The sequence below is a fragment of the Athene cunicularia genome (assembly GCF_003259725.1).
Source record: "Athene cunicularia isolate RWA chromosome 18 unlocalized genomic scaffold, athCun1 chr18_part1, whole genome shotgun sequence".
In the NCBI taxonomy this organism is placed as follows: domain Eukaryota; kingdom Metazoa; phylum Chordata; class Aves; order Strigiformes; family Strigidae; genus Athene; species Athene cunicularia.
In genome coordinates this window covers 12,575,640-12,592,384 of record NW_020799123.1, presented here as the reverse complement: position 1 = coordinate 12,592,384, position 16,745 = coordinate 12,575,640, and the positions used below count along the sequence as shown (strand labels likewise).

At 62.4% G+C, this 16,745-nt stretch overlaps 2 protein-coding genes across 5 annotated transcripts in view; both read right to left on the bottom strand.

Moving 5' to 3' along the window:
- Positions 1 to 998: 998 nt before the first annotated feature.
- On the bottom strand, positions 999 to 16,736 carry CEP131 (centrosomal protein 131). Of its 4 annotated transcripts, none has more exons than XM_026861119.1 (26): positions 15,663 to 16,736; positions 14,957 to 15,042; positions 14,075 to 14,189; positions 13,566 to 13,684; positions 12,948 to 13,061; positions 12,680 to 12,835; positions 12,194 to 12,311; positions 11,289 to 11,405; positions 10,094 to 10,262; positions 9,849 to 9,949; positions 9,536 to 9,718; positions 8,991 to 9,185; positions 8,744 to 8,881; positions 8,103 to 8,228; positions 7,885 to 8,001; positions 6,641 to 6,670; positions 5,432 to 5,534; positions 4,924 to 5,125; positions 4,562 to 4,669; positions 4,308 to 4,425; positions 4,097 to 4,171; positions 3,871 to 4,013; positions 3,426 to 3,603; positions 3,142 to 3,338; positions 1,356 to 1,416; positions 999 to 1,282 (listed from the first exon to the last, which is right to left on the bottom strand). In XM_026861119.1, exons 1-26 carry the CDS (start codon positions 15,837 to 15,839, stop codon positions 1,208 to 1,210), a joined length of 3,321 nt encoding a protein of 1,106 aa, XP_026716920.1. In that variant the 5' UTR covers positions 15,840 to 16,736; the 3' UTR covers positions 999 to 1,207. The 4 variants fall into 4 exon arrangements, with proteins under 4 accessions (XP_026716920.1, XP_026716921.1, XP_026716922.1 ...); XM_026861120.1 differs by having other exon boundaries at positions 8,991 to 9,182; XM_026861121.1 differs by lacking the exon at positions 6,641 to 6,670.
- TEPSIN (TEPSIN, adaptor related protein complex 4 accessory protein) overlaps positions 3,459 to 16,745 on the bottom strand; it is a gene marked incomplete at its 5' end in the record, with an annotated part of 16,816 nt that continues 3,529 nt past the window's right edge. The window contains one exon of the mRNA XM_026861314.1: positions 3,459 to 3,470. The remainder of the gene's footprint in view (positions 3,471 to 16,745) is intronic.

Sequence of the window (16,745 nt, the reverse complement as noted above, 5' to 3'; positions counted from 1 at the left end):
AGGGCTGAGAGGGGAAGAGCTCAGCAAGGAGGGAGCAGAGAGCAGCCCCAGAGGGGAGAGCAGCCGGGCAGGATGCGGCCCCGCCGCCGCAGCCACCAGCACCCGGGGCTGGAGGACCCACCCCTGGCCAAGCCACCCCCGGCCAGAGCCCAAGCACGGGTGGGGGTAAAGGGGCATGTGGGGGCTGACAGCAGCCCCGGGGGCCTTGGGACCGCGCCCCCCCCCCGCAGCTGCAGCCAGGAGCCCACACCAGGACCAACACCAGTGCCAGGCAGTGGCCAAGCTGGGCTGGAGCACCAAAGGGTCCCTCTGCACCCAGCAGCACCCCGGGGGAGGGAGGGGGCTCTGGCAGTGCTGCCGGGGGCAGAGGGAGCCCCGCAGCCCACCCAGCGCTGCCCGAGGAGCGCACGGGCTGGGGGGAGGGATGAGGAACCCCCCGGGGCTCCGACGAGCCAACAGCTGCTCGCCCCCCCTGCTTGGAGGGAAGAGGCTGCGGGGGAGCGGGCGCACGCTCCCGCCGAGAGGAAACAGATGCCGCCGGCCCAGCCCAGGCATTTCCCGTCCTGTCAGGGGCGAGGAGAGATTTGCAGGTAGGAGAGGCTGCGGGACCACAAACCGCCGCGCCGCAGCACCCTGGATATTTTGGTTTAGAAGGAGCAGAGCCAGGCACGGTCGGAGCCAGCAGCCGTGTGCCTGGGCTGTGGGTGACAGCACCCACCACCACCCTCCCTCACTGGCTCACGGGACTGGGGGGGGCTCAGCCCAGGCCCCCAACCTTAAAATCTCCAGCTGCTCCCGAGAGGAAGCTCCCACGGCCCAGCTCAGCTCCGCAGGTCCCACAATCCCACCACGGGGAAGGTCTCAGGACGCAGGAACAGGGGGGAGGGAGGGGGGTGCTGCCCACCCGCACCAGCAAAGAAAAAGAAGTTGTGGGTGGCGCCAGGGCAGAGCCCCCCGTGCCCACAGAGGACACAGATCAAACACAAACAGCTGTAGAAACCAACAGATTTACTGTTAAAACAACCCCCGAACACCCCAAGGCTGCCCCGGGCGGGCTCACGGCCACAGCGCCAGGACCAGGCTGTGAAAACTGAAGGTGGAGGGAGGGGAGGGAGAGCCCAAGCCCAGCCCCAGGCGCCCGCTCCCCCCAAACGTGGGTCCAGTGGGCACCCCAGAGCACCCCCAAGCCCTACCCGTCGGCGAGGGGTCATTTGGTGACCAGCAGCTGCTTTCGCTGTTGCTCCAGGAGGGCTTCGAGGCGGTTGGCTCTCTGCACAGCCGCCTGCAAGGGGCACAGAGAGGGGGAGCTCGCTGCGCCCCGGGGTGGAGCGGGGCCGGCTGCCCCCCTCACTCACCTCGTACTGCTTCCGAAGGCTGCTCACACTCTCCTCCTTCCTCACCACTGCCGTCTTCACCCTGAGCAGACGGACAGAGCGAGGTTGAGGACCCCAGCCCCATCACCGGGCTGGCCCCGTGCCCCAGGAGGGCGATTTCAGCCCCGATCCCCCGCCCTGACGCGCGGCAGCGGCGGCTCCGGGCGCTGTCACAGGCTACAAACGCCTTTAGCGAGCGTTATGTCATCTGTAGGAAGAAGGGAACATTAGCTTCACAAAACTTAATTAATTAACAGGACCACAGGGAGGGGATTTTAAGTTTTTCCCCGTTTCTCAAGCCCACGGTTGCTCCCTCACGGCCGCACTCTTCCCCCCGGGTCTCCAAGCACCAGACTTTCCGCGTTTCAACCTTTGCCAGGCTGGACGTAAGGGACGGAAGCGGAAAGGAGATCCTCGTTATCTCACACCCGAGTTATGAGCCAGGCTCTGGGCGGGTGGGAACCACCCGGCGGGACCCGGGAGAGGCAGCGAGCTCCGAGCGCTCGTCCAACGGCCTCTCGTCACCGCTGGCGGGGAGCAGCTCCGCGGGGACACTGACGGGAGGGACGGCTCTGCCCCACGCAGGAAGAGCTCCTGCAGGACACCACGCGCTTCCCCTTCCGATTCTCTTTTTACTTGCAAAATGCCTCCTCCGCAGGCAGGCTGGAGGGAAGAGGAAGACTTATGGCTCTGCCCGACGCTCCCAGCACCGTCTCTCCAGTGAGTGCAGGATGGAGCCGAGCCCCACGGCACAGACCCTGCTCCCCGCAGCCTGGGGCCCTGGTGCGTTTTGGGGACACCACAACTGTCCCCAAGCTCTGTGGCTCTGCAGCAGCCAGCCCAGCCCTGACCCAGCAGCAGGCTGCTCCCTCCCCTGCGCTCAGGGAGGGGGGAAATCAGTTTCCCAGCCCCTCTGGAGGGGCAAATCCACGGAGCAAGATGCCATGGCTGCAATCACGGGTATCGTTCCGTCCCCAGGGCAGAGCCTGCCGGGAGCTGGCCATGAACCAGGCCGGCTTGCAGTGCCCCTGCCCAGGAGCAGCCACAAACAGAGCTGGCAGGAGCCCTCACGCTGCTCCAGCTGCCCACCGCATCCTCCAGGCACACAAGGGAGCACCCTGGGGACAGAGTGACACAGAGCAGGCTACAAGTCACAACAGCCAAAGGACTGACAGCGGCTGAGCAGGCAGCCAGCTCGGGTGAGACCCCGCTGCCCCTTTTGCCCTGACAGGACTGGAAGCTGCACTGGAGGATCTAGAGCACAGGTCTGCTGGGGAGAGGCTGGGGGAACTGGGGGGTTCAGTCTGGAGAAGAGGAGGCTGAGGGGAGACCTCCTGGCCCTCGGCAACTCCCTGCCAGGAGGGGGCAGAGAGGGGGGATGAGTCTCTGGAGCCAAGGCCCCAGCGCCAGGCCCCGAGGGAATGGCCTCAAGCTGCCCAGGGCAGGGTCAGGCTGGCTCTGAGGAAGGATTTCTGTGCAGAAGGGGCTGTTGGGCGTTGGAATGGGCTGCCCAGGGCAGGGGGGAGTCCCCGGGATCCCTGGGGGGGGTTGAAGAGTCGGGGTGAGCCAGCGCTGAGGGATCTGGGGGAGTTGGGAACGGTCAGGGGGAGGGTCATGGTTGGGCTGGAGGAGCTGCAGGGGCTTTTCCAGCCAAGATGATTCTGGGATTCTGTGGAGGATGCCGCCCTGCGGACACGCTCCTGAAACGCACCCCAGGGAGCTCCACACCCGCAGCCCCAGCTGTCAGCCCAGCCCAGCGCATCCTCACCTCCTGTGAAGCTCCTCCAGCTCTTTGTCCTTCTCCCGCACTACCCTGTCCAGCTCCAGGCGCTGCCGGGCTCTCATCTCCGCCATCTCCGCCTTGAGCCGCTTGTTCTCCTCTTCCGTCCCCACCAGCCTGTCGGCAAACTCCTGCCGGATCACCTCAGCCAGGCTGCTCCGCTCCTGGGCCAGCTGGTCCTTCACCTGCAGCAGGGCAGAGAGGGGACACTGATGTGCTGACAGGCACGGGGCGATGCGGGGCCGGGGTGCAGCAGGGCACGGAGCACCCACCTTCTGGATCTCCTCCACCTCCTGCTCCTTGTGCTTCAGCAGCCCCTGCAGACGAATGCTCTCCCCTTCCAGCTCTGCCAGCCGCCCCTTCAGCTCGTTGCAGCGCTCCTGCAGCTTCCGCTCAGACCTCTCCAGCTCCTGGAGCTCTACCTCGTACTTGTCTCGGATCCTCTTAATCCTAACGGGGGGAAAGGACACGCAGTCTGGCTCAGCCCAGCACTGCAGGGCCCGTCCCCAGGCACCACCACGCTGCAGGAGGGACCCCGACACAGCAGCAAGGAGTGGGGGGGAGATCTGCCCCACGAGAGATCCAGGGTCGTTTCCTCAGCGAGAGGTGAACTTCACCCCACCAGAGCTTGCTGGAGAGATGCACAGGGCTCAGGGGAAGGGGACCACCCCGGGAGGAGCTGGGACTCGCAGGCTCCCTCCTCCCTCTCCTCACTACCTGTTCTCTGCTGCCCTCTCGCACTCCTCCTTGGCCAAGGACATGTCGGCCTCCAGGCGCTGGATCACCAACTCGATCTCTTTGTCTCTTTCCTTCCTCGCCTCCTCCCGCAGCTCCCGTTCCCGGGTGAGCAGCCAGGCTTCCTGGGGACAGAGATGGCAAATGTTGCTTCCAACCCTCCCAGATCCCGAGGGTGGCACCTCCGGAGGACAGCCCTCGTCGTTACCTCCTTCTTCACGTAGTTCGCCTCCCAGGCCTGCTTCTCGATCTCCAGCCGGTCCTTCAGCACCTTCACTTCTGCCTGGGGAGAGATAAGAAAGCAACTGCTCACCCCACGCTGGCTGGGAGCAGCCCCCGGCACCACCTCGGCGTGGGGACTGGACTGCTCGCACCCAAGAGCGGCAATCCAGGGCCCAGAGGTGAGGGGAAAACCAGACCTGATGCCTCCTCTCCTGCTCCTCCCTCTCCTTCGCGTACTCCTCCTTCAGCGCCCTGGTGACGGCCGAGCTGCTCGCCTCCAGCTGCCGCCGCAGCTCCTCCGCCTCCGCTCTCTGCCTGCCGGCACGCAGACCGCAGCTCCCAACGTCTGCGCTGGCCTGGGCTTGCCAGCCCCCCTCCCCGAGCACCAGCCCCCTGCCCACCAAAGCCGGGCCTGGGGAAAAACAGCCCCGCTGCTCCCGAGCCCTCTCACCTGGCCGCTTGCTGGCTGAGCCGCTCCTTCTCCTCAGCCACCTCGGCGTAGAGCCGGCGCCGCTGCTGCTGCAATGCCTGCTCCTCCTGCTCCAGCTGCTGCTCACACCTGGGGGGCACAGCAGCCTCAGGGACGTGCCCAGCGGCCTCAGGGACGTGCCCAGCTTCAGGCATTCATCCACCCCCCGACCCTGCTCCATCCCATCCCCTCCAGAGCTGACCAGGGGCTGGTCTGACCCCTGGTTCACCGGCACCTCCCACCTCAGGCTGGTAAAGAGGCTGCTCCCTGCGGATATTAACTGCTGCAAACATTGGGAATTTGCCCCCATGTGAGCCCCAAAGCATCACGCAGCCCCCACGTACCGCTGCCGGGCCCGCTCCCTCTCCCGCTGGCTCTGCTCCTCCTTCTCCCGCTCCAGCAGGCCCCGCAGCTCCTCCGCTTGCCGGCCGTAGCGCTGGGCAGCCCGCTCGTCCGACTGCAGCAGCTCGGCCTCGTGCAGCATCTTCAGCTTCTTGATGTCCTGCCTGTGCTTGGCAATGAGCTTCTGGATCTCTGGCTCCAGCCCTGGGGCAGCGGGAAGGACAGTTCAGACCCCAACACCGGTGCCCTTGGCCTTGGCCAACTGGGGAGGAGGCTGCAAACTCAGCAAAGAGGGGCTGGTAGGAAAGAGGGGCTGAGCACACACGGGTTTCCTTGCTCTCTAGCATCTGTCTCTACCGAACACAGGGAGCAGAGTCTGCCCACGCTGAGCAGCTCTTCCCTGAGCTGGCAGAGGCTCCTCTCCCGGGCTCTGCCCCTCTCCCGGACCAGCATGGATGTGACCCCTGCACCAGCCCGACTCCTGCCACCGCCAAGGGACCGTGCCCATACCTTTCACAGTGATTTCTTTGATCTTTTTAGTTTTCTCATCAATCCACTTCTCCCGCCTGATTTTCTCGGTTGCACTCATCAGTTCCTTCAGTTTCTTGATCTCCTGTTCAGAAGCAAATGAGACAGATTCAGAGACAAGCCAGGGGAGAAGAGCCATTAGCCTGGGAGCTCGGCTGTCGAGAAAGAAGATGCAGGCAAGAGCAGGCAGCCCAAGCTGCAGGCAGGTGACTCGCACAGCCCCGGCCAGGCACGTTCTCCCAGGCTGGAGAAGCAGCCACACGCTCTGCCAGCACCTTGTCTCCTCTCACGGGACGGGGCTGCTGCTGCCCCACAGACCCTGAGCACGGGGGAAAAGAGCAAAACCCTCGGGAAAATGCTCGCTGGCTGAGCCACGAGAGCACCGACAGAGCAGAGGGGAATGGGGGGCTGCCCACCGTCCCGGCACGCAGGGCAGACACGGGGTCGTGTGTGAAGATGTTTTCTTCTCCAGCCTCCCCTCTCTCCCTGGCATGGAAACCCTCCGGCAGAAGGACAGACAGACAGACACACCTCCCACCATCGCGGTACCACCGCAGACCAAGCTCTTACAGCACCTCAAAACTCTTCCAAGGCTCAGAGGCTGCACAGCCCAGGCACAGCCGCTGCCCTCCCTGCGTTCTCGACCCTCCGCTCCGGCCAGAAGCCGGAGAAACACCCAGGCCCTGCTGCCCAGGGAGCTCTTCCCCGGCACTCCCGTTGGCAAAAGCTGGTCGAAGCACCGTGTATTTCTGTGCTGGGGTTTCTGGTGAGAAAGGCACCGGCCGATGGAAAGCCAGGCCAGAAATGGGTCTGTTCCAGCATGGACAGACATCTGTGTGCAGGACGTGGGACGTGTCACAGCTCTGGCTGGACACCCAGGAGCTCATTACCCAGCCGTGGCACGGAGAGGAGAGGGAAAGAGGAGGGGGCTGCCCACACAGCTCTTAGGGGAAAAAAAAAAGGGCAGGAAAATCCACACGGAAAGACAAGGAGAGGCCGAAGGCAGCAGCTGAGCACGTGGGCTGAGGAGATGTGGTGAAGGGGCTCCTTGGTGGGGCTGACCCTGCTGCAGACGCGGAGATCCCAGCCCAGCCCTGCTGCCTGCAGGCACCTGCAGAGCCAGAGCAGGCCAGGGCGCGAGAGCAGAAGGGCAAGGCAAAAAAAAAAAAAAAAAGCAAAGACCACATTTACCTCGCAAAAGGGGCCCAAAGTGCGCCAGACCTGGGGAGAAAGAAAGGAGGGAATGGAGAGAGAAGGGGAATCACAGTCACAGGGGAGAGGGGAGGGGAGAGGCAAAACCAAAGAGCTGTGTGTGTGTGAGAGCCACGGGCAGGGCTGGGGGGGGCCGGGGGCCCACGGAGCGAGGGGAGGCGCAGCCCAAGGGAACAGGGACAGCGAAGGGGCCGTAGAGCGGAGCCGAGCTCCTGGGCCGTGCCCGGTGCTGCTGCCCTGCTGCGAGCGGGGAGCCAGAGGTAACAGAGGCACCTCCTCCGCCCCACACAGGCTGCGGCAGCAAAACCAGCCCCGTTCCCCCCCCTACGCGGGAAGGGGCCCCTCCAGGCACCCAGCACAGCAACCCTGCGCTGGCTTCTCCTCTGACTGGGCTCAAAACTCAGGTTTAAACAGCACAGCCTAGCGAGCCAAGCGAGCCTTCGCTCTGTCTGCGGAGGGCGAACGCCCGCCCCTCTCCAGAGCCCGCAGCTCCAAGGCCAAGGCCGAGCAGGGACTGGGCTGACAAGCAGCGCCAGGATGAGTCCCGCGGCGGAGCTGCGAGCCAGCGGCGTTGCCTTCCTGCCAGGCCCGGCACAGGGCGAGCCGAGGTCTCCATCTGCGGGGTGGGGGGGAGCTCTCTGCCCTCCCCAGGGCAGCTGCCAGCCCGAGCGCAGCCCCGCCAGGGGAACAGCCCTCTGTGCGTCTGGGCAACAGCCCAGCGAACACACCCCATGGTCCTTTATCATCTTACCCCCACTCGGGTCTGAGCGCAGCCCTGGGCCTGCGCCGGGGGTGGAAGTCACCCAGCTCAGGATACGGCCACGGGTACAAATTCCTCTGCAGCAGCGGGTTTGTGCCGGCAGCTGCTTTCGCCTCCGCCAAAGCAAGATCCCGCGGTCGCCCCCCGGCCCGGGGAGAGCTCTGCCCGCAGCAGGATGTGTGGGAAGGGTCTTTCCCAGCAGAGCCCCTGGGGGCTGCCACCGTCTCTTGGTCGGGCCCGTGCACCCGGCTTTGGGCAGCAGAGGACAGAAGCCTCTTGGGGAGCCAGGGCAAAGCTCCACGGGCCCCGAGGCCTTTCTCTGCACAAAGGGCTCCCCAGAACAACCACCAAGGTGAGAGAGGCCGTACTGCTCCAGGCAGAGGCCCCATTTGAGCAAAACCAACCAACTCTGGCCGTGACACGTCTCCTCCCACTGCCTCCGCCACCTTCCCTGTCCCCTCACCAGCTCGTGCTGCTCCTGCATCTGCGTGATCTTCTTGCCGTACTTCTGGTCCACTTGTTTGAGCTCAGCTACCACAGCCTCACACTTCTCGCTCAGCACCTTCTTATCATCAATGAGCTGGAGCAGGGCGAAAAAGAGGCATCAGGCAGCCAGGCAAGGGAGAGTCAGCTCAGCTTCTGGCTTCAGAAGCATCATTTGGAGTTGGGGTGAGAGATTACCTGGTCGATGAAGGCCAGATGCCTCTGGATAGCTGCCTCATACTGTTCCCTCTGTAGTCTGAGCTGGTGGCCGAGCTCCTTCTCGGTCTGATTGACGTGTCGGACAGTCAGTTCCCTCTGCTGAGCCTTTCGGATGCAGAGGAGAAACAGCCACAAGACATTAGAGGGGGAAGTTACAACAGCATGTGTACAGGAGGTAACTGCCAGACCTGGGAGGCACCGTCAGGCCAGAACAAGGAGGAATGGAGCTAAATCAGTCCCTGGGACTGACGGGGACTCAGCTCCCGCCCCACTGTCAGCAAGGACACCCAAACCCCCGGGGGGCACAGAGGAGCTCAGCCAGGTCCCGAGAGACCCGTCAGGCACCTGCCGGGGGGGGAGTCTGAGGAAGGTTTTCAAGTGAGAACAGGCAGAAATGGCAGAAAAGCCCCCACCAGAGTGGGAAGGACCCTGCAGGGAGTCACACAGCACATCCTCGGACCGCCAGCGCCTCGGCACTAGCTCCGGGAGCGCTGCAGCTGGGAAGCCCTGTTCATCACAGAGCCCTCATCTTGTGCTTCGGAGTCACTGCCCCAAGAAAACATGGGCTGAGGGCTCTTGGCCTTCATTCCCCGGCACACTGACGCGTCTGGCTCACACACCAGGGCTGTTTGCAGCAGGCTGATGGCTCGCTTCTTCTCCTCCACTTCCAGCTTCAGCCTCATGATGGAGCTTGTGACCTCCGTGGCAACAGCTGAGGCCTGCTCCAAGTGAGCCAGCTCCTCCTCCGAGAGTAGACCCTGTCACAGCGACAAAGAAAACAATTAAAAGGAGGTGGGGAGCACTGGGAACCCTCCCGCCAGGGTCTCCACCTCTCCAGCACAGACGGGCCCTCGCTTCAGCACTCACCTCCCGCTGCGTGGCCGAGGCAGCTGACCTGGGCCTCTCCTGTTCCGACTTCTCCATCTCATCCAGGAAGCTGATGATGCTTTGGAGTTTGGCCTCCGAGAGCAGGGCCCCATCCTCAGGGACCCCCGGGGAGTGATTCAGCTTCCCAAACTTCTCCAAGTTGTCAGCAGTTAAGGAATTGGAGCTGGGCTCCTGCTGGGCAGACACAGCTGTGAATGAGCACCCAGGGGAAGGCTCAGGAGAAGAGGTGCTGGCTCTTCCCCATCACTGCAGCCCAGTCCTCCCACTGCACCCCAGTAGCCAGCCTGTGCTAACCCCACTCCCGCCACAGCCCTTGCACGGTTTCGCTCCTCCCTGCAGATGCTCAAGTCTTGGCTGCACCAGCCTCCCCCCTTCCTCTGCCTCTCTCCCCCAGTGAACCAGCTGCATTTCTCACCCTCCAGCCCCTGTAGGTGCTGGCAGGAGGCAGCCCCAGGGGAACCTGCTCTCCCCAGGCAGCCATTGCTGTCAGGGGGTGGATGCACCGGCCTCGGCCCTCTGCTTACCCCGTCAATCCAGGCATATCTGTCCTTCTTGAAGAGCTTCGGCGGGGGCAACAGCTCTGGCTCTTCCTCCAAGAGCCTGAGCGTGTCCAGCAGCTCATTGAGCGTGACCTTGGACTGAGCCCTGCTGACAGCAGTCACCACCGTCTCCAGATCCTCGCCGCCCGTCTCTCTGGAGCTCACATCCTAGGGGAGAAGACGATGCACCTTGCAATAAAACAGTTTGCTGGATCTCCCCAGAAATCAGCAGAGGCTCCAAAGCCACCCTGGCAGAAGAGGTGGTGCCAGGAGCCCCACGAGGCAAAGCCAGACCCACCTGCAGCTTGTCCTCTGCCCCGGGGTCCCGCGAGGGCGCGGAGCCGAGGTCTGCGAGGCCGCTTTCTTCTGGCTCTGCAGGTACCGAGTGGAAATTGGCCTCTGCAGGAACCAGACTGTTGTCAGGCGCTTGCAACAACCAGCCCCGTCGAAGCAGCTCCCCAGAGTGAGAACTGCTCCTCCATCCTCCTCCCTCCCCCTCAGGTCCTGCTCCAAAAGCTCCGGAGACCTGCAGGAGGGACTCACCAGCGTTATTTGCTTTGGTGACGCTGCTGGCGGGACTGACGTTCCTTGCAGAAGCAGGTTTGGCAGATTTCTTCTTTGCTACCCTTCTGCTCTCCTTCACCAGCGCGAGCTCTTCTTCTGCCAAGCGCTTTGCGTCCAAAGCCTTTTGGGCCCTTTTCTGGTGCAGTTCCTGTAGGGACAGACAAGGCGTCAGCGTCCTGCCGGGCACAGGGTGTGTTTTGACACGTTCCTGCCCTGCTTCGAGCGCTGGCAAGGGCCTGGGAGGCAGCAACAACCCGCGCGCTTGCTGCTGAGGGGTTAACAAGGACAACTCTGGAGAAAGGGGAGGCACAGGAACAGCAGCTCTTCTCTTTGCTGCTCTGGTGGTGGCCAGGGTCTGGCCAGCGCTCGCCATCCCTGCACCACGTGCTTTGCTGCTCCGGACAGGGCCCCCGGATCCCGAGGGCCAAGCAGCGCAGCGATGCCGCGGTGCCCAGGGGGCCGCCTCAGCCGAGATTTGGGAAATCACTTCAGGCACGAGCACGTGTCTGCAAGGCTTGTTGCAGCATTTCAGCGTCCTCCAGCTGCTCGCTGCTGCGTCTCCCCTGACACCCCCCCTCCCCTCCGCCCCAACGAAACACAATTCCATTTAGGGCAAAGAGAAATCGGGGTTTTAAAAAAACCTTCGGCTCTAGCGCAAGGCAATGCACAACTCTGCACAGTCTGTGCCAGCCCCCCCCGGTCTGTGCCCCAGGAGCACCGGCCCTGTCCTGCTGCAACCGGGGCTGCAAGAACAGGGTGAAAACAGCGAAGTGCTTCCTGCCAGCAGGCACGGAGCGGCGCTCGGCCCACCCTAGAGGGCCCCCGCTCATCAGGAGGGTCCCTTTCCCAGGGCATTCTTGCCCTTGGCCACCCTGGGGAGCTGCAGCTACAGCTCCCTGGTCCGAGGCGGTCACCCCTTTTCCCAAAACCAAGACTGAAACCAGCATTGTCTTTGCGAGCTCTGATCGAGCTGCCAAGGCTTGGCAGGAGCACAACGGGAAACCGCTCTACGGCACCTCCGGCTCCGTAGGGAGCACTCCATTGCCATGGCTGGCTCTAATCCTGCTCCGTGCAAAGCCCTAGAGGTGCAGAGCAGAGGCTCTCTCGCTGCCTCGCAAGAAGATGCCAACAAACTGACCTCAGCCAGGCCACGACACCCTTGCCCTGGCCCTACCTGGATGGCAGCGCGCCTGGCCAGGCGCGCCTTCTCCTCTCGGATCTTCTGGCGTTCCTTGTCCTTCCTCTCGCGTAAATCCAGGATATTCCCTTCCTCCATCTGCTGCTGCCTTTCCTTCCAGAGAGGAGGGTCAAAAATGTTACTGAGAGCTCCGCAGCGCCCACTGCCCACAGCAGAGAAGTGGGAAAGGGCACGCTGCATCTGAGGTCAGCCCGTATCCATGCTCTCCATCCCCCCCCCGTCCTCCCCTCTGTGCAGGTAAAGAGCCCTCAGAAAAGCTCCACTTCAGAGCAGCTTATTTTCTTTAGATACTCAATGCAATTATTAGTCATCTGGGTCTGAAACCACCGAGGAGACAAGGCTTAAAAATAGACTCTCACATGCAAGAGCTACAGTACTTTTTGTTATTGGGATAAATAATTAAACACAAAGAAACACAAATAGCAGCAGATGAGTCGTCGCTCTCTAAAGAGCCAACTCGTTACTGATTCGCTATAAAGAGCCGAGACAGGGGATCCCTCCTCTGGCCACCAGCGTGTCCGAGACAATAAGAATTCAGCAGGATTTGTGCTGCTGTTGCCAAGCATCTGCCCGCTCGTAGCTGAAGGGTAGACCAGAGCCGTGCAGCACTGAGCCTAGGGGCTCCCGGCCTGAACTACCCCCTGGAACCAAAGCCAGGCTTTCCCCCTGCACGGCCAGCACATCCCTGCAGGGACGGGCCCCTCCCCGGCTCTCTGGACCAAGAGGGGCTGGCTTAGACGCAAAGCCAAAGCCTGCTCGTCTCCCACAGCTCAGATCTCAGTTGGGGGGTGACTAAAGGGCCGCGAATTCCCCCGTCAGCAAGGCGAGCAGGACACGGGTGTCAGAAGGCTCTGAGCTACGAGGCAGAGGATGGGACTGACCTCCCGTTTGGAAGCCAACAACCGCCCCAGAGCCGCTGCTGCCGCCCTGTGCCGCTGCGAGTGGCGGCGGTACCAGCGCTGGATGGTCACGGCGGCCAAGTTCACCTGCTGGATGAACCTGTGGGGAGAGGGAGGGTCAGCGCGGCCCCCAGGGACCCCCTGCAGCCGCCAGCCCCGTCCTGCTGCAGCAGAGCACGGGCAGCTCGCCCACGGCACCGGGACTGCTGTCCCCTCACACCCCGACTCCACGAGGCCTTTTCACGGGCAGAGTTTTGGGGTGGAACTCTTGGGTTTTTGATAAGGACTGGCCAAAGCGCAGAGCCAAGTCACGGGGAGGGTAAATCAGCCTCTGTGGGTGCACTAAGAGGGGCCCTTCCTAAATCTGGAGGCCCATCGGACAAGAACAAACCAGTGCCAGCTCCCTGGGAGCTCACCCCTCCGCCTGGCACCGTCCTCCTGCCTCATCGCGCACCGGCTCTGCCTCACCTCTCTGCCTCCTCCTCGGTCACCTCCTTCCTCCGGGGCAGGCTGCTGTTGTTGTTGCGGGTCATGATGTTGTTGCTGGAGAAATTCTTCTGCGACTTGACGAAGCTGAAGCTGCTGCTTTCACCATCCTCATTTGAGGTCGGTTTGACGACATTGCTAAGGGAGAAAACGAAGCTACTTGGCCCCATCCGGCCCCATCCCGTGTCACATCTGCACAGGAACAGGGGCTCAGCACAGCCCCCCCCAGCCAGGACCTCACCACACTTACTTGAGGGAACTGGGTGCCTGGTTGGAGCTTTTGGGCGCAGGACCCTTCTCGGCAGTGGAGTAGTTGTTGTGCACCATGGTGGTGACACAGTTGCCCATCGCGCCCTTGTTGCTCCTTTTGTGGAGAGAAAACGAGGCGTTGGGACTCGCTGGACCCGAAGGGGACGGGACACACTGACAAGGGACACTCCCTGTGTTACATCCCTCAACCCAACGCGACCGACTGGAGCAGCCGCCGAGGCGAGGAGCCTCCCGAGAGACTCAGCCGCTCCCTCGAGCTCACTCCTCGCTCCCCACGCACAGACAGACAGACAGACACAGCCCGAGCAGATCTCACAGCCTGCTCTTCAGGCTATTCTACTCGCAGCCTTGGCTTAAGTTCCTCCTGGCCCTGAAGGGCTCATGTTTTACCCATTCCTAGAGCGACAGCAGCCTCTCCCACGCATCCATTGAGCTCCAAAGGCGTCCCGGCCAGCCAGCCTGGCACACACTGCCATCGGTCTGCCCCGCACTTGACCCCCGTGCCCTGGCAGAGGCAGAGCACCAGCACCCCCTCCTCCACCCAGGTGTAGCTCCTCCCAACACCAGCCCGGCTCCGGTTCAGCACCGCCTCTCCTACCTGTTGTTGGCGGTGAAGTTGGCTGCCAGGAGCACGGTGGCTTCTTTCCTCCTCATGCCCACTGGTGGCTCGACGCCGCGGGAGCCGGCGGGGCCCGGGAACGCTCGTGGCTGATCATCCTGCCACGGAGGCAGCAGGCGTGAGCGCAGGCAAGCGCCAAACCCACGTCCTCGAGCACCACCCTCTTCCTTCGCAAGCCAGTTTCTCTCCCCCACGTGAGAAAACTCTGTTCCACAGCACAGCAGCCTCAAGGCTTTGCCTGTGCCTCTGCCTGTCTCTGCCAGAAGCACAGAGGTGCTGGGCCAGAAATAAGGCTGAGCACACTGGCCATCGCAACCATGGCAGCTTTGACTGCAGGCTGAGGAAGGCCCAGCCTGGCCATCGCAGATGAGCTGTACCACCCCCTCCTCGGGTCTAGGGAAACCCTCCCTCTCCTCCACCAAAGGCAGCCGACGACTCAGGCAGGCAGAGCTGACAGCCCACCCGCCCCGGGATGTCCCCATCCTCACCAAGATGTTCCACGTGGTTTTCTTTTCCGGGGAGGTTTTGCTCAGACTCGCCACTTTCTTTCTTCCCCCAGAACCGCTCTCAAAGAAGGTCAGGAAGTCTCCTGTCTGCTCCGAGCTTTAGCCCGAGCCCAGGGAAGGCAGAGAGGAGGAAACAACACGTGTGCAGGAGTTAATATTGCAGGCAGACAAACGGGAACAAGTGAGCGACAGCAGGGTTCGCATCCCGCGCGGGTGCTACTGCGAGGAGCAGGCTCTGGTGGCAGCGGGGCACGCTGACAGCACGCACAGCGCAGAGCCGAGGCACACCTACTGCCTGCCGTCACGCCATGGGGAGAGAAGGGATGGAGGAACATTACACAACCACGGAATCGATGACTGATTCGGTTTTACAGAGCTTTAGATTTCAGCGTGACGTGTGGAGATGGAATATATTAAAGAGACGGGCACAGGGCAACAAGAGAACGGAAAAATCACGATTCAGAGACAGCGCCAGGAGGTCACTGGAGACAGAAGAACCTTTCGTCTCCCAGCGCAGTCCAGAGGGTCCATGAGGGACTGTTGTAATAGAACAGTCCCGTCCCTCAGAATTAGGTTGTCTTTTGCAACAGAGGCTTCCTAGCAACAGAAATACACTCTACTACCCCAAATCCTAAACAAGTGACCTCCCCTCAAAACAAACAAACAAAAAAAAGCAAGCAAAACCCCAGACCTTGGCTTTCCAAGGCCAGATTATAACCCCCAACGTGTGTGACAGAACTTAATGCACATTTCTGAAAGGCTCTGGCTCCCTCACAGGACAAGGGAGGTCAGACAGACGGGTGGGGTTTCCCACAGTCCCATCCCCGGGACAGACAGACGCGTGTCGGGGGGCTGGAGCCGTACCTGCGCGCGCTGTTCACCCGCTGGTTAACCTGGGTGGTGCTGTTGGACCGCCGGAGGTTGTTCATCGCCCGGGATCCCCCGTCTTCCTGCGGAGGAGAGAGCTAAACTCAGCAGCGATGTTAAGAAGAAGCACGGGCAGGCAGAGCTGGGATGCCAGGCCTAGGCAGGCTCCCCCTGCAAGTCCTAAAATATCACTGCTGGTGGTGCCACCCTTCCAACCCTTCAACGCAGCCCTGACACGGATGTTTCCCATATCCCCACGGCTGCCAAACTTGATGCAGAGTGCAGTGACACCCCACTCCCTCTCGGGCTCCCACCAGCACAAACCCCTTCGTTTTGCGTGAGCTCCCCAGCGGAGACCGGCCCCGCTCATTACCTGCCCTGCAAACAAGGGCGGAGGAAGACTGCCACGGCAACAGGGATTACTCAGCAAGGAGAGCAGAGACTCTCCACTACTGGATCTTAACAGAGCCCAGTGAGCACCTGGGCTGAAAAAACACTTACAGAATGCCCCAGTCAGCGAGAAACTGCGTCTACAGCTCCTGCTGATCCCAACAAGAACAGAGGGTGCTCAGCAAGGAGCAGGCTGGGCCCAAAATCACCACAGCATCCAGCAGAAGATACCAAGAACTTGGGAGTTTCCAGAAGGAAATCAGCACAGGGATGTGAAGGACAAGGAAGGGACCCTCTCCTGCCCAGGACTCACAGGAGCGTTCCTCTTCGGTTTGCCATCAGCGGTGACGGAGATGGAACGTGCCATGTGCTTGGCAGGAGAGGCACTGCTGGGGCGCCGCGAGACTGGTGCGGGGAGCCCGGTCAGGCTCAGCTCCACGCCGCCAGAACCAGTGCCCTGGAAGGAGGAGCTGCTGCGGGTGCTCTTCATCCTCAAGCAGAGAGAAGGGGCCCTGGAAGCACAGTGCAGACGGAGAAGTGAAGGCACTTTCCAGCCTCGCACGGCAAGGAAACCACACGCTCTGCTCCCAGCTGTCTCCTACGAACGCCGGCACACCGAGCTGTAACCGTTTCCAAATGGGACAAAAAAAACCTTCCTCTGTATTTTCACATGCCAAAAAAAAACCTGAATGTGAGTCCTGGAGAGGCTCCAGGTGAACTCCTCACAGTGCCCAGCACCAGCACCCGCCTCCTCACTGCTCTGACCTAACGCCCCTGCCATCCCACGTCCTGCTGCCCCATTTATGGGCCACATTTAAAGGCCAACGGGCAAGTAAGGCAGCTGAGAAAAGCCCCGCTCCTTCACCCCATACACATCATGGCTGGTAACGGAGCCCAGAACAGCCCCTCCTGCTGAGCCCAGGGGGTTCCGCTCACCCAGCCTCGGCAACCGGGCAGCTCCGGAGCGATCCCTCCCCCACCAAGCGCTCCCCAGTTGTGCCCAGAAGCAGCGGTGCCCTCCCGGAGGGCGCACGGAGAGCTGAGCCCCCGTCCCAGCCCGGGGGGGGCAGCACGCTCCCCGCTTCACCCCTTTGCATCCCCTCCCACCACCACAGCGCCGAGGCAGGAGCTGCCGCTGTCCCCAGGCAAACCCCACCGCGACGTCGCTTTCTTTCCTTCCGTCCCGCCACCCGAACCGTCCCCAAACTCATCTTCCCCAGCAGCTCTGGGTTCACCCCCCCTCTTAGGGCTCCACCGGAGACCTTGGCAACGCCTCGGCCTCCAACCACCCGCGGAAACAAAAGGCTCTCGATGGAAACCGCCGGGAAAACAGGGCTCAGGCCCAGAGTCGGGGCTCAGGCCACACAGGCCACGGCCCCCAGGCCCCAGCCCCGAG

Bases quoted from the DNA above. Each gene is read 5' to 3' on its own strand.
- CEP131 (XM_026861119.1), bottom strand. From the start codon at position 15,839: ATGAAGAGCACCCGCAGCAGCTCCTCCTTCCAGGGCACTGGTTCTGGC. The intron at 4,172-4,307 runs GTCTGGTTTTCC...ATCTCTCCCCAG, and splicing joins AGCAGGAGAGGAGGCATCAG to GCAGAAGTGAAGGTGCTGAA. The intron at 1,283-1,355 runs GTGAGTGAGGGG...TGCCCCTTGCAG, and splicing joins GCCTTCGGAAGCAGTACGAG to GCGGCTGTGCAGAGAGCCAA.